Source organism: Salvelinus fontinalis, chromosome 7 (assembly GCF_029448725.1).
Source record: "Salvelinus fontinalis isolate EN_2023a chromosome 7, ASM2944872v1, whole genome shotgun sequence".
Classification (NCBI taxonomy): Eukaryota; Metazoa; Chordata; class Actinopteri; order Salmoniformes; family Salmonidae; genus Salvelinus; species Salvelinus fontinalis.
The window spans coordinates 23,380,270-23,392,974 of record NC_074671.1 but is presented as its reverse complement, the minus strand read 5'-3'; the positions used below and the strand labels follow the sequence as shown (position 1 = coordinate 23,392,974).

The 12,705-nt window shown below is 48.2% G+C and overlaps 1 protein-coding gene across 9 annotated transcripts in view; it reads left to right on the top strand.

The window, feature by feature from the left end:
* The window catches only part of LOC129859250 (microtubule-associated protein 4), a 111,168-nt gene that overhangs the window by 90,651 nt on the left and 7,812 nt on the right, over positions 1-12,705 (top strand). For 4 of the 9 annotated variants that reach the window (XM_055928768.1, XM_055928770.1, XM_055928767.1 and 1 more), the window contains 8 exons: positions 52-309; positions 2,873-3,056; positions 3,288-3,350; positions 4,144-4,433; positions 5,697-5,759; positions 7,504-7,596; positions 8,541-8,622; positions 8,881-8,993. In XM_055928768.1, coding sequence (XP_055784743.1) covers positions 52-309; positions 2,873-3,056; positions 3,288-3,350; positions 4,144-4,433; positions 5,697-5,759; positions 7,504-7,596; positions 8,541-8,622; positions 8,881-8,993 — 1,146 coding nt within the window. The remainder of the gene's footprint in view (positions 1-51; positions 310-2,872; positions 3,057-3,287; positions 3,351-4,143; positions 4,434-5,696; positions 5,760-7,503; positions 7,597-8,540; positions 8,623-8,880; positions 8,994-12,705) is intronic. The other 5 variants (XM_055928769.1, XM_055928774.1, XM_055928771.1 and 2 more) reach the window with 5 other exon arrangements.

Here is a 12,705-nt window from a genome sequence, read left to right as displayed (position 1 = left end):
TTTGTTCTTTGTTTTGCTCTTCATTTGTCTGGTGTGCCGTCCATCTCGCAGCCTGTCGCCGGGGCAACCAAACTGAGCGCCGCTAAGCCGCGGCCGAGCTCGGCAGCATCCGCTGGTGCTGCCGCCCCCAAACGCCCCACCCCTTCCTCCACCTCCACCACCACCTCAGCCACCCTCCTCAACAAAAAAACGCCCGTGCCCAAGGCCCCTACCCCCACTGCTGGCCCCAAGCGGCCTTCGTCCACAGTCAGCCGACCCACATCCGCAGCCACCGCCTCCACCACTGCGCCACGTGAGGTCAAGCCCAAGGTGAGTGGCCCTGCCCTGCTTTAGGGACAGCCGCAGTCCCCTCCACCTCCATAGCCACCCCTGTGTGGTGTCTCTCTGTGTAGGGGGAAGTACCTACCACCTTCTTCTTCTCTCATAGCATTTCTTTCAACCTCCTATTCATCATCTTGCTGATCAGAAGAAGGAGCAGGTTCAGTTCTGTTTAGCATAAGTGTTAGTTCAGCTACTATGTTAATTTCCACAGGCGCTATAGACAAAGGCTCTGTCTGACTGCAGTGGTGCTGCTCGGAGCCTAATCTGCCTGTAATGTATCCACCTTCTAAACTTGTCTCCTAGTAAGCCCTTGTGTCCCTGGTGCTGAGTGGCTGTCCACAGGATTACTCAGTGCAGGGTTCATAGAGGGAAGGTCGGGCTGGAGGGTAGGGGGCCAGAGGAGGTGCAGCCAGCATTCATCACTCCTCCCTTGGCATTTACTAGAGAGACCCAGGGCCAACCATCAGTCGCTCAAGGCTTCCCTCACCACACCTAAGTCTCTCACCTTCAGCCGTCAGTGCAGCAGATACACACTACAATGTACGTGATGTACAGCCACTTCTCTAACCTGCGGGTATATTTGCCTTTAATTACATATTAAGTAGCCTTGCACGGGTCTTGGAGCCCATCTCCTGTTTCTGTAGCGTAAGGCGGCTTGATGTGCAAGTACACCCCCTAGACAGGACACTCGTCAATCGCAGAGCCTTCCCCCAAATCTATCTTAGTGCTAAGCAGTGATGGATCAGGTCCCATTTTTACAGTCCGGCCCAGGATGGCACTCCCAACCTTCCAATCTCAGGGCTGACATTCTAACCAATAACTAACTACATATTACACTGCTGTTTAATATTGGAGTACAGTAATACAGTCTAGGTCAAAAGAGCGGGCGACTCGAGAGATTGTAAGACACATTTGAATGAGAGAGGGAATGAATGAGGAGACGGAGCGGAAATCGAAGCTGTTTTCCATGCAAAGCCTCCCTCGGGCGGTGTATCTCTGCATGGGGAAATCAGACACACAGCGCATTGGCATTTTTATCCCTGGTTCCTAGTGCAATCCTTACATCAGCGCCAAGGCAACACACACCATGTTGAGACCTATCAACAGTGTACCTCCTTGAGGATTCTGGCGCGCGCTCGTTGCTGCCTTCAAGTTCCGATGCAACACATTCCAGATGCTTCCTTGACAAGATTGGCTGGGGCCTTTTGATAATACTAATCTGAACTGTGCACTCTGAGGTTATATATGGTGTTGACTCAGAGCCAGATCTTGCCATACACTGTATATAAGTGGGCCTGTGATTAGTTCAATTAATCAGGTGTGTTACTGGTTGGTTGGAACAAAGGTCTGGACTAACACCAGCCCCGTATGTATGATAATGGCCACCCCTGTTGTACACTGAGTGTACAAAACATTAAGAACACCTGTTCTTTCCATGACAGACTGACCAGGATGAAACCAGGTGACAGCTGTGATCCCTTATTGGTGTCACTTGTTAAATCCACTTCAGTCAGTTTAGATGAAAGCAAGGTAACAGGTGAAATAAGTATTTTTCAGCCTTGAGCCAATTGAGACATGGGTGATTCAGAGGTTGAATGGGCAACACAAAATGCCTTTGACCGGGGTATGGTAGTAGGTGCCAGGCACACCGGTTTGTGTCAAGAACTGTAACGCTGCTGGGTTTTGCACGCTCAACAGTTTCCCGTGTGTACCATGAGTGGTCCACCACCCAAAGGACATCCAACCAACTTGACACAACTATGGGAAGCATTGGCGTCAACATGGGCCAGCATCCCTGTGGAACGCTTTCAACACTTTCTGGAGTCCATGCCCCAATGAATTGAAGCTGTTCTGAGGGAAAAAGAGGGGATGCAACTCAATATTAGGAAGGTGTTCCTATTGTGATGTTTACTCAGTGTATGTGATGGCCCATAGTTGTTAGCGTGAACTTGGAGTTCCATACACGCTCCAGGCAGGAATTATCTGCCATTGCCCTCTAGTGGTTGCCTGTTTTACTACAGGCAGTGACATTATCGCTGGTAAATTAAATTACTCTGCTTTTTTGGCTAAACAACACACGAGGGGTGAGGCAATCTAGCGTGCCCACTCTGTTGTGAGAATGCCCTATAGAGCAGTGCATTGAGGGAATGCTCTTAGACACCATGGAGCCTGGCCCTTGAATGTCCTGCTTGGATATGATTGCAGAGGATTCAGGACAGGCTAGCCAGATGGCAATGAGAGAGATATCATGATAGCAATTACTTTATGAGGATTTGCTGATGTTTTTGTTGTACATTGAATACTAGATAGGCAAGTGGTTTTATAAATATAACATTATCCAATGTTCCTTTTTTTAAGGAATGTAACATTATACAACAGAGGTTCTTTACCACAGCTTCAGTTTATGAAAGTACTATGGTGTACATTCAACCTTTTATTTGTTATTAAACTCCATTACTCCATTATTTGTAACTGAATAGTGTAGCTCCATCCTTCCTTCCCTTCTGTATCTGTTTACCAAACGTCTCCCATTCCCTGTCTCTCCCTCCAGATGACCACAGAGAGGCGTCCTCTAGTGCCAAAGGCCACCGCCGCCTCCACGGCTCGAACTGCTGCCCCCAAAAACGGCACTGCCACCACGGCAACCACGGCAACCAGTAAACCAGCCACGGCGACCCGCACGCCCCTCGCATCCCGCACTGCCGGCAGCGCACCCGCAACCAGACGCCCTCTGGGTGAGTCGCTATGCTACACACTTACACATTTTTGAACACGCGTACACACAAACACACACACACCGTGACCTATTGTTTTGGTGATTCAAAGTGTCTGACGTCTAGCCAGCAGGGTACCAAACTGTTTCTGCATTCCACAACGTGACTTCACTGCTTTGCCAAACAAACTTTGACAAGACAATAACAGGGAGCAACAGGTTGAACTCTGATCTCTTCTGTTCTGCCTCTCAGCATCAAAGACTGACAGCAAGCCAGGAGAGGACAAGAAGCCCAGCACCCTGAAGTCAACAACAGGTACAGAAACACTCCTCCTCTCTTCTCTTCGTCTCCCCCCCCCTCTCTCTCCTCTCCTCCTTTGAACGGCAGCGCTAGTCCTTCAGCCAGACAGCCACAGCACTGTAACACCAGTTGAGGGATTGGGGGCAGCTGTTGCACAAAGAGAGACAGAAAATGAAGTGACAGTGTCATGCAGGAACACACAGATGAAGCATGTAGACCGTGACAAAGAGGTGGTGAGGTCGTCGAGAGAGAGAAAAGCAGCAGAGTGTAAAAACCTCAACACAGCACACTCTGAGGATTACACTCCCCTACTGTTGACAGGAGCTGCTGACACTGGCACTACATCTCAACGTTACATAACCAGCAACGCAGGCAGAAGCCGCTACTATACGCATAGAGAGGGGATGATTTTCTGATCCGAGCATGTCTTTCTGCTCAGAAATAAGACTCTTTCAGGACGGATTGGATGGATCTAAGACTTAAGTCTCGGCAGGGTACATTTAGTTCATCATGTGATGTCCGTTAGACATTTGGGAAGTGGGATAATAAACGTTGCAGTGCATACTGGGGTTTATGTTGCTACAAGAGCAGAAAGGATACCTGCCTGATGTATTTTTCCAAAAAGGTTTTTCAAATTGCTAACAGCATATTAACCATTACCTGATCTTCATCACAGAATAGTAAGAGTAGCGAAGAGAGCAATTCTATATCATTTCTCTGAACTGAGTTGAAGTATTTTTGCATCTAAACGGCTTCATTACCTGGTTGTTTATTGTCCTCTTTTCTCCTCCTCCTCCCTCCGTTCTAGCAGACTCCACCCGGCCCCGGACCAGCACCACCCGCAGCTCTATAGCTAGCACCACCAGCGCCACCCCCCGTGTTCGCCCCTCCACCACCAAACCTGCCCCCTCCTCCTCCACAGTATCAGAGAAGAAGCCGTCTGTGCCCCGCGTCCCCCGTCCCACCTCCACCACGGGCAGTGCCAACGCCACGCGCACCACCTCCCGCCCAGGCACAGCCCCCGCACCAGACATTCGCAATGTGCGCTCCAAGATCGGCTCCACGGACAACATGAAGTACCAGCCCGGAGGGGGGAAGGTAAGGGGTCGTGCATCAGTGATAGATGAGGATACCCGCATAATTTATGCGGCTACGCGCTTTAATATTTCCAAGGCTTATTGGTCAGGTTGTGTTTTATACATTAGTTCTTATATTAATAAAATAGATATTGTTTCACAGATGGGCTGTTTTACAGACAATGTCATTATGATATTGTGTAGGGCTCTGTAGTGATGGTGTTCACAGTCTAATGCAGGGGTGTCAAACATATGGCCCGGGGGTCCTATCCGGTCCTTGGGTGGTTTGAGTAAAAATAAATTAACAGAACAAATCATTTTTTGGGGGGAATGAACTTGATATACTTTAAAATGACTAAATATACTTTAAAATGGCTAAAATGTAATGGAAACTGTGTGGAAATGAGAATGGACCTACATTCATACAGTTTCTTGACTGTAACCAGCTCACTAATAATCACCGAAATGACTGTCAGGGAGCATCGGAAAATCAAAAACGATGGATAGAGGACTATTTTTTGCAAATTCTGGCGGCAAGGAAATACAACCAATTTTCAGTGCGGCCCTCCAGATCTCATTGAAGACTGAATGCTGCCCACGGAGCAACATTTGTTTGACACCCCTGGTCTAATAATGGCTTTGCCTCCCTCAGACAGGTTATGTTCAGTAGATGAAGCCCCAGCTAACACGGTATCTTCCCATAGTGCACTTCTCCTAATGCCACATCCTGTAGCAGCGCTTTCCCTGTTAACAACCCCTCCTAGTTTCTTCTCCCAGACAACTGGTCCCAGCTTGTCTCATATTTTACCCGTTGCGATCCAAAATAGTTCCCAGTGACTTCCTCCATAAATCTCCATTTGATTCAATTCACCATCTTGCACCCATGCTGACATCTCACCCCATTCTCTACATCCACCTATACACTACTTTACTTCTCACTTCCTTTTTCCTGGCTGAAACCCCTTATACATTATAAGTCCTCCTAACATGCTTTTTAGCCAGATACACTATGCCTTCACTTCTACTGTCAAGTGTCAACATGGTGGAATAACCAAGTCCAACGTTGGAATTACCAATAACAACGTTGAAAGACATATGGTGCCACATGTTGAGCGATGGACCCCAAACTGCATGTCAAAGAAAATGCAGATTTTCTTTGTTCTCTGAAATAAACTGAGCCCTGCTGTTTTGGATACAGCGTCAGAATAGACGAGGTAGTTCTGTGGACTCCTGCTGCCCTGTGTCCGTGTGTTGTATTGACCCAGGGTGGGGCTTGTCTCCCCAGGTCTCTGGCAGGAGCGACGCCCTGGCCAAAGGCTCCTCCTCCAAAGAGACCAGCGAGGCCAAAGTGAGTTCACCCCCCATATCTACCCCTATCTCTTCAAATATCTCTCTCTTCCTCACCCTCTGTTCACTACTCTCACTTTCTGTCTCTCTTTTTGTATATGTCTCATTATGTTGTCTCTCACCCGCTCTTTCTCTGTCAATCTCTCTCTTTCTTCACTTTCCCTTCCTCTCTCATTCTTTGTCTCTCTATCCTCTTGTCATTTTCTTCTAAAGTGAGATACATTTCCTCCAAGCTGTTCATCTCTCCGACCTCTGTTTGTAGGTTAAAATATTGTGGTTTTACAGGTTTTCTTTATTGCCATATTTCATTGTTCACAAACACATACACTCACTCATCTCTGGTTATCCCTCATTCACTGCATGGACTGACTGACGGACAGCTGTCTAAAGCAGATGTTTAGGTGACTGACTGACTCACCGACCAACCGATACCATACTCGCGCACCGGTGACTATGTGTTTACAGCCAGACAGTTCTGGAGTTACCAACATCAACGTGAGGTTTTGTGGAAGCGGACCACACCCGAAGAAGAATCATGTGTTTGAAATACAATCGTTCTGATTTATGTTGCGTCTTAGGTTTCACCACAAAAACATTTAGTTAGGTTATTGTTTACAGTAGATATGGAAGAATGGTCAATGAGATACCAGATCGGATGGCATACCCTTGGAGGGGAGGCACACATCCGTAGTAGAGCGCTAAGCATACTAACACACTGCCTTGCTACAATCTCTCTCCTCACAAGACTTCATACAGTAACACAAGCCAGACCCAGAGAGCCAGGAGTCCATATTAACAATGTTGCTTGACAGCAATACGAATACTGTATATCCCTGGTTTTAAAATTGTCCTGAACCTAAAGCAAAGTATTAAAGTTGGCCTACCCTGTGGCAAAGTAGGGTCTGGAGGGCTGTGATAAGTCATTGTACAGTAGCATATGTCTGCACTGTAGACGGAGGATCCAGACGGAGAGACTTTCTGAGTTCTGCTCTGTCGCACCCTCCACTAAAGCTCTCCATCCCCCTAATTGCCACAACATAATGATACCCAGAGGACTCCTATGGCCGTCAAGGATCTGAGCTTAAGCCTGCTACTGCCTAGTATCTGTTTGTCTGTGTATGTGTGGTTCCTTGGCTTAACTGTCAGCAGTGATTTCTAACTAAGATGTCTAATGGACTGTATGAAATGTAGTAATTTTCCTGTCTAAATCTAACTACTGGGTTTGTGGGTTCATGGTACCAATGTCATGTTGTCACTGTGCGATTGTCCGTCTACGTGCCAACAAGTATGAATGTGTCAATATGGCAGGATATCACCAAAGTGAATTTTAAACGGAGACATTAACTTCAGCCAGTCATTAAGTCCATTAAAAGGGCATACAGTATGCATAGCAATATCATAATTGAGGCAGTCAGACACAGTTATAGTAATCCTCACTGTAACAACACACGTTAGCACCAACATACAATACATTACAGGTGAAACCATCACCGTGATAACACATTCACATGCCTGTTTCAATCATCTATTTTAATACCGTAGCAATTGAGCATCTTCCAAGGGCAGGTGTGGATGTGGGACCCGCATGCGTGTGTCAATAGACGTCTGTGTGTGGCCTCTAGATGCCTCTGCGTTCCTCTCTTCCTTCCTCGTCACAGCTCGCCCCCCACCCCAGCCTCCCTCTAACCCTAACCCCCACAGTGAATCTACTCTTCCTCTCTGCCTGCTCTATGCTGTGTTCGTAGGTTCAGATAGTCTCCAAAAAGCTGGACTTCAGCCACGTCACCTCACGCTTGGGTTCCAAGGACAATATCAAGCATGTTCCTGGTGGAGGGAAGGTTAGTACCGGATTGCGGCTTAGCTTGAATGGCCCCCGACCCTACACGGCCGACCGCACGTCATGACCACTAAAGAGCTCGGGCGGGGGGGGGGGTTATCTTCTGAAGACTCCACTGGAACAGGCTGAACCTCACCCATACAAAAAATAATGACTTCTGCAGACCTCAAATGGTCTGAGTCACGGTTCTATCATTGACACATTTGCTTCTAGTCTAGGAAATGCTACAGTGCTGCCCCCTTTTGGCACTGGCACGGTCATTGCCTGAAAGCGTCGCTCCTGCCGAAAGACACCACCGAACGCTTTTAAGACGTCACTCTTAATCACTGTTTTCTTGGGGGGGGGGGGGCCTTGGCAATAAGAGGCTGTTGTGTGATGTGGTTTTTGGACAGCATGGTATATCTAGCTAACCCTCCTCTGTAGTACCTGCTACTGCCCATGGCTTAGACCAGTGTTTCCCAACTCCAGTCCCTCCAACAGCACACATTTTTGTTGTAGCCCCAGATAAACTCACCTGATTTAACTCATTGAGAGCTTGATGATTAGTTGACAAGATTAGTTGACATGCTTTTCCGGGGCTACAGTTGGGAAACACTGGAGTTGGAAAACACTGGCTTAGACTCTCCCTGTCACTGTTTCTAACTCACTCAACACCAATCAAACACCACCCTTACCTGTCTGACCTCTGACCTGCCCAGACACTCAACTCTGATTGGCTCTCTATGCAGACTTCCTCCTTTGATTGGTTGTGCTCGTGCTGCTACTGTATGCGGTGGACACATTAGTAAATGGGGCAGTACATGAGTTTCCCCAAGAACAGATGGCTAATGATAAATCTGAATAGGTTCAACTGCATGGCGAAGAAGATGGCTGTCATGGATCTTTGACTGGTTGCCATTCATTTCCTATTCTGTGTGTGTAACTGGGTCTAATGTGTATTTGCAGGTACAGATACTCAACAAGAAGGTGGATCTAAGCAAAGTGACATCGAAGTGTGGCTCCAAGGCCAACATCAAACACAAGCCTGGTAAAGGCCCTCTTCGGTAGACCTGTTGAGTTGCCATACTGAATGTACACTGTAATGCATGTGTTGTGTATGTTTCTATGTGTTTTATTGACCATAGCACGTTACTGTCATTATATGCTCAATATGTTATTAATGACCATTCAAATGTGACTACCAAAGATGATTATAATGATTAAGCAAAACAACAACTGATCTCTGTTCTGTGGACCTGTGCAGTGTGTATTGTCTATGCTGTCCCACTGACTGTGTGTCCTGTAGGGGGCGGCGATGTGAAGACCGAGTCCCAGAAAGTGAACTACAAGGATCAGGCTAAGTCCAAAGTGGGCTCAATGGACAACCTCTGTCACGAGCCCGGCGGTGGCAACATCAAGGTGAGGTCACTGGACGAAGGACCCTCACACTGAGTGACTGCTTTATAGTCCTACTTGCACACTGACAGTTTATTGTCAGACACCTGTCCCCAGTATAGTCTTATTACATCTGGTGCATCAGATCAGATGTTCAGCCTGTGTCAAATGGTAGAGTCCAGAAAACAACTTGGAAATGTGATCTCTACAGTGATAGCATTCTGAAAAACATTTTAGGGAAGGTAGCCATTGAGCATGGCACAGGTACGGTAAGTTATTACAATACATTGTGGACAATACCGTCTGTGGAAAGTGTCGCTCCCCACAGTTTAGAGAGGGAGAGAGCGAGCGAGACTTTCTTTAATGATACATCCTCATTTCATTAAATCCTCACCACCACCACCCCCTTCAAAAAAACAAATATCCCCTGTGCTGCGTACTCACCTTGTCCTCTACCCCACGATACAAAACCACATCCCACATCACAATAACCAAAACCTCACCACTTCTACAGCCGTATATTCAACCCACCTTCCCCAGCTGTACAGACGGCCTCCCCAACACACCATATCTCATGAAACATCGCCACACTATTTATAATTTCATAGAACTCAAATTCAACCCTAAGGCGCGCAGAGACCATCCCATTAAACAATAGTAAAGGGTCTGTTATCCCCCCACCTTTGACCCTGTTCCTCTTTGTTAGCCAAATAACTAACTTTGCCTGAGCAAACAGAACATTCAACAACACACATTTGGCCTTTTCCTTGTTTGAATACCTGTACCCCATTATAAACATCCCAACAGTAAACTCCACCCACAACCTCTCACACAGACATTCCAACAGAGACATGAATTGCATTAACCTGGCGCACACAGAAAACACATGATGCACAGTTTCACTCATGACACAGAAAGGACACCCCTGTCCGACTCCTGGGTCGACCCGTGCCAACCAGCTGTTAGTGGCCATGGCTCCATGTAGAACCCTCCACTGGAGATCCCCTGACCTCTTTGGCACTGGGGACCCACCATACTCTCCGCCCCACATACCCCCTGCCACTGATGTGCCTTCACACTGTTGGGCTCCTAATGTTCCTTACCTTAATGCAGAGGTTGTAGAGGGCTTTACCTTCCACCCCTCAAACTCCCCCAGGCTCGGAGTGTTAAAGTCCAACAAGTCCTCCATACCCCCTTGCCAGTCCCCAGTCTCTGCCGTCACCTGCAGTGGGGGAAACATTGGTGGTCCCTCCCCCTTTGACCGCTCAAACACCCTCTTTAACGGCTCAGACAGTGCCTCCTGGACCTCCCCCAGGAATCTCTAGCAGCCTAAGAGATGTTAGTAAACCAGTAAACCTGTTTGTTGTGCCAGGACTTCCAGGGTTTTCCACCCCTCCTCCCCCAGCAGCTGCAGGTCACCCAGCCTTAGTAAACCCGCTGCCATCGGCCGCTTCTGCAGGGTGGCCGATTGAACTGATCTCAAAAGGATGGCTGAATTGTGGAAGATAGGCTCCTCCCTGACCCACAGCCCAGGATCCACACCCCCTTCTCGTGTAGGCCTTAGTAGCTGCCAGGCCCTCAGCACTGCAGAGTAAAAATCAGAGAGACCTGCTGTACTCAGCCTCTCCAGCCGTACCATACTGCCTCTGTACCAGCCTCATGAGGAAAAGCTGCCGGTCCATCCCTAATCCGCCAGCTCTCCTCAGCAGCAGCAGCCGACATCAGTATGGTACAGCAGTCTCTGCGCCGCCTTTAGTCGGGAATGCAGGCACCCTGCTCTCCAGTTCCACCAGGCCCTGTCCTCCTTTGTGGACGGACATGTACAACACTGCTGCCCTCAGCCAGTGATGGCCCGACCAGAACAAATCCACCAGCTTGTGTTGCAGGTCTGCGAGCAGACCGGCGGGGGGCTTATGCCACAGGGAGGATGCCGCCAGGTTGTTGATTATCAGCACCCTCCCTCTATATGACACTTGAGACAGGAGCCACCTCCATCTGGCCAATCTTGACACCTCCCAGTTCTTCCTGACCCACCTCTCCGAGCCCAGGTACACCCCCAAAATGTTAAGCCCTTTACAACCCCCTCCTCCCTCCATGCCCCACATAAGAGCTTTGCTCTTGCCCCAGTTCACCTTAGCTGACGAAGCTCCCTCGTACACCTAGTCTCTAGTGCCTGCCTATCCTGTCCATCCCTGACCATCACATAAATGTTATCTGCATATGCCGGCACTACTATGCCTGTCCATCACACTCCCTGCAGTCTCCTGCGTAGGAGGCCCCAAAAAAGGTTCAATGGCTAGTGTATTTAACTGCCCCGATAGAGGTCATCCTTGTCTAATGCCCCGCCTCACCAAGACTGGTCTACTGAGGCCCCTCCGAACTTGACCATATGTGACGCCCCAGCATACAACATCTTCACACAAGCCAAAACCTTTCCCCAAACCCAAACACAGACATCATATTAAACAGATACTCATGGTCCACTCTACCAAAAGCCTTCTCTTGGTCTAGAGACCAGTCCAAATTTCACCTTAGAAACTCTCGGCAAGTCCAACATGTCCCTGATTTAAGAAGAAGTTGTCAGTGATTGAGCATCCCGGTACACAATATGTCTGGTCCATGTATACTATAGAGTCCAGATGGGACTTCACTCTTTTAGCGAGGACCTTGGCAAATATCTTCTAGTCCGCACAGAGCAATGCCACAGGCCTTTTTTGGGGGGCAGGAGAGTTAGAGCCACCCGACGGCAGCACATCGTCAACTCTCCTACCCCCACGCAAAAGAAGTCCAGTCCAATTATTCCCCAGAATTTCCCCAGAATTGAGGGTCAATCGACCCCGGTGGACATTTGGGTTATGGCCTCTGCCAGTTCATCGGACAACAGGAGAATGTCAATTTCATCCCTCTGATACCCTTCCCAAGCCCAAATATTAAAAATGAGGCTATTAAAAAAAAGTGTGCAACGCATCAACTCTTCATTTAACGGATTACAGTTTGAATCGGACAGCAGCCAATCTGAATTCACCCGCCGACATTCCTCTGCACTGCCACGCACAGCTTTTTCTCAGCTGGCACAATTTGATTGGCTGCTGTCCGATTCAAACTGTAATCCGTTAAATGAAGAGTTGATGCGCTGCACACTTTTTTTTAATAGCATCATTTTTAATATTTGAGCTTGGGGAGGGTATCAAGTCAGGTCGAGTCATATGGCTCAAGTCCAAGTCAAGTCACGAGTCATTGGTGTTAAAGTCGAGTTGCAAATCATCATATTTGTCCAAGTCATGTGACTCGAGTCCACACCTCTGGCGTGTTGTACTGATCTTACAAACTTTACCGGATCACAAAAAAAAGCTTAAAGATGAACTGTTTTCCCTTCAGTATCATCCAGGAACCTTGACAGTTCCCTAACCTTGTACTTTGACCCCTCTGCCTGACTGACTGTCAGCTCTGGACCCATTGAGGAGGAGTGAAAAGAAAGCGATCTCCTCATCCTCAGACTCACCTTCCTCCTCCTCATCTCCATCTCCCATCCTGACCACCTGCCCTTTCTCTCTAGCTGGGGCCTCCCCCCAGCACCAGGCAAAGGTTCCTTAGTGCCTTTGACTACACCAGCCTCTCCCCTCCCACCTCCTTTCTTCTCCCCCTTTTTCATTTTCCGCTTGACACTTTCCTCCAACACCCCTAGTCGCTTGCCCTTCCCCACTATACTCTCCTCATCCACTAGCATAACCTGAAT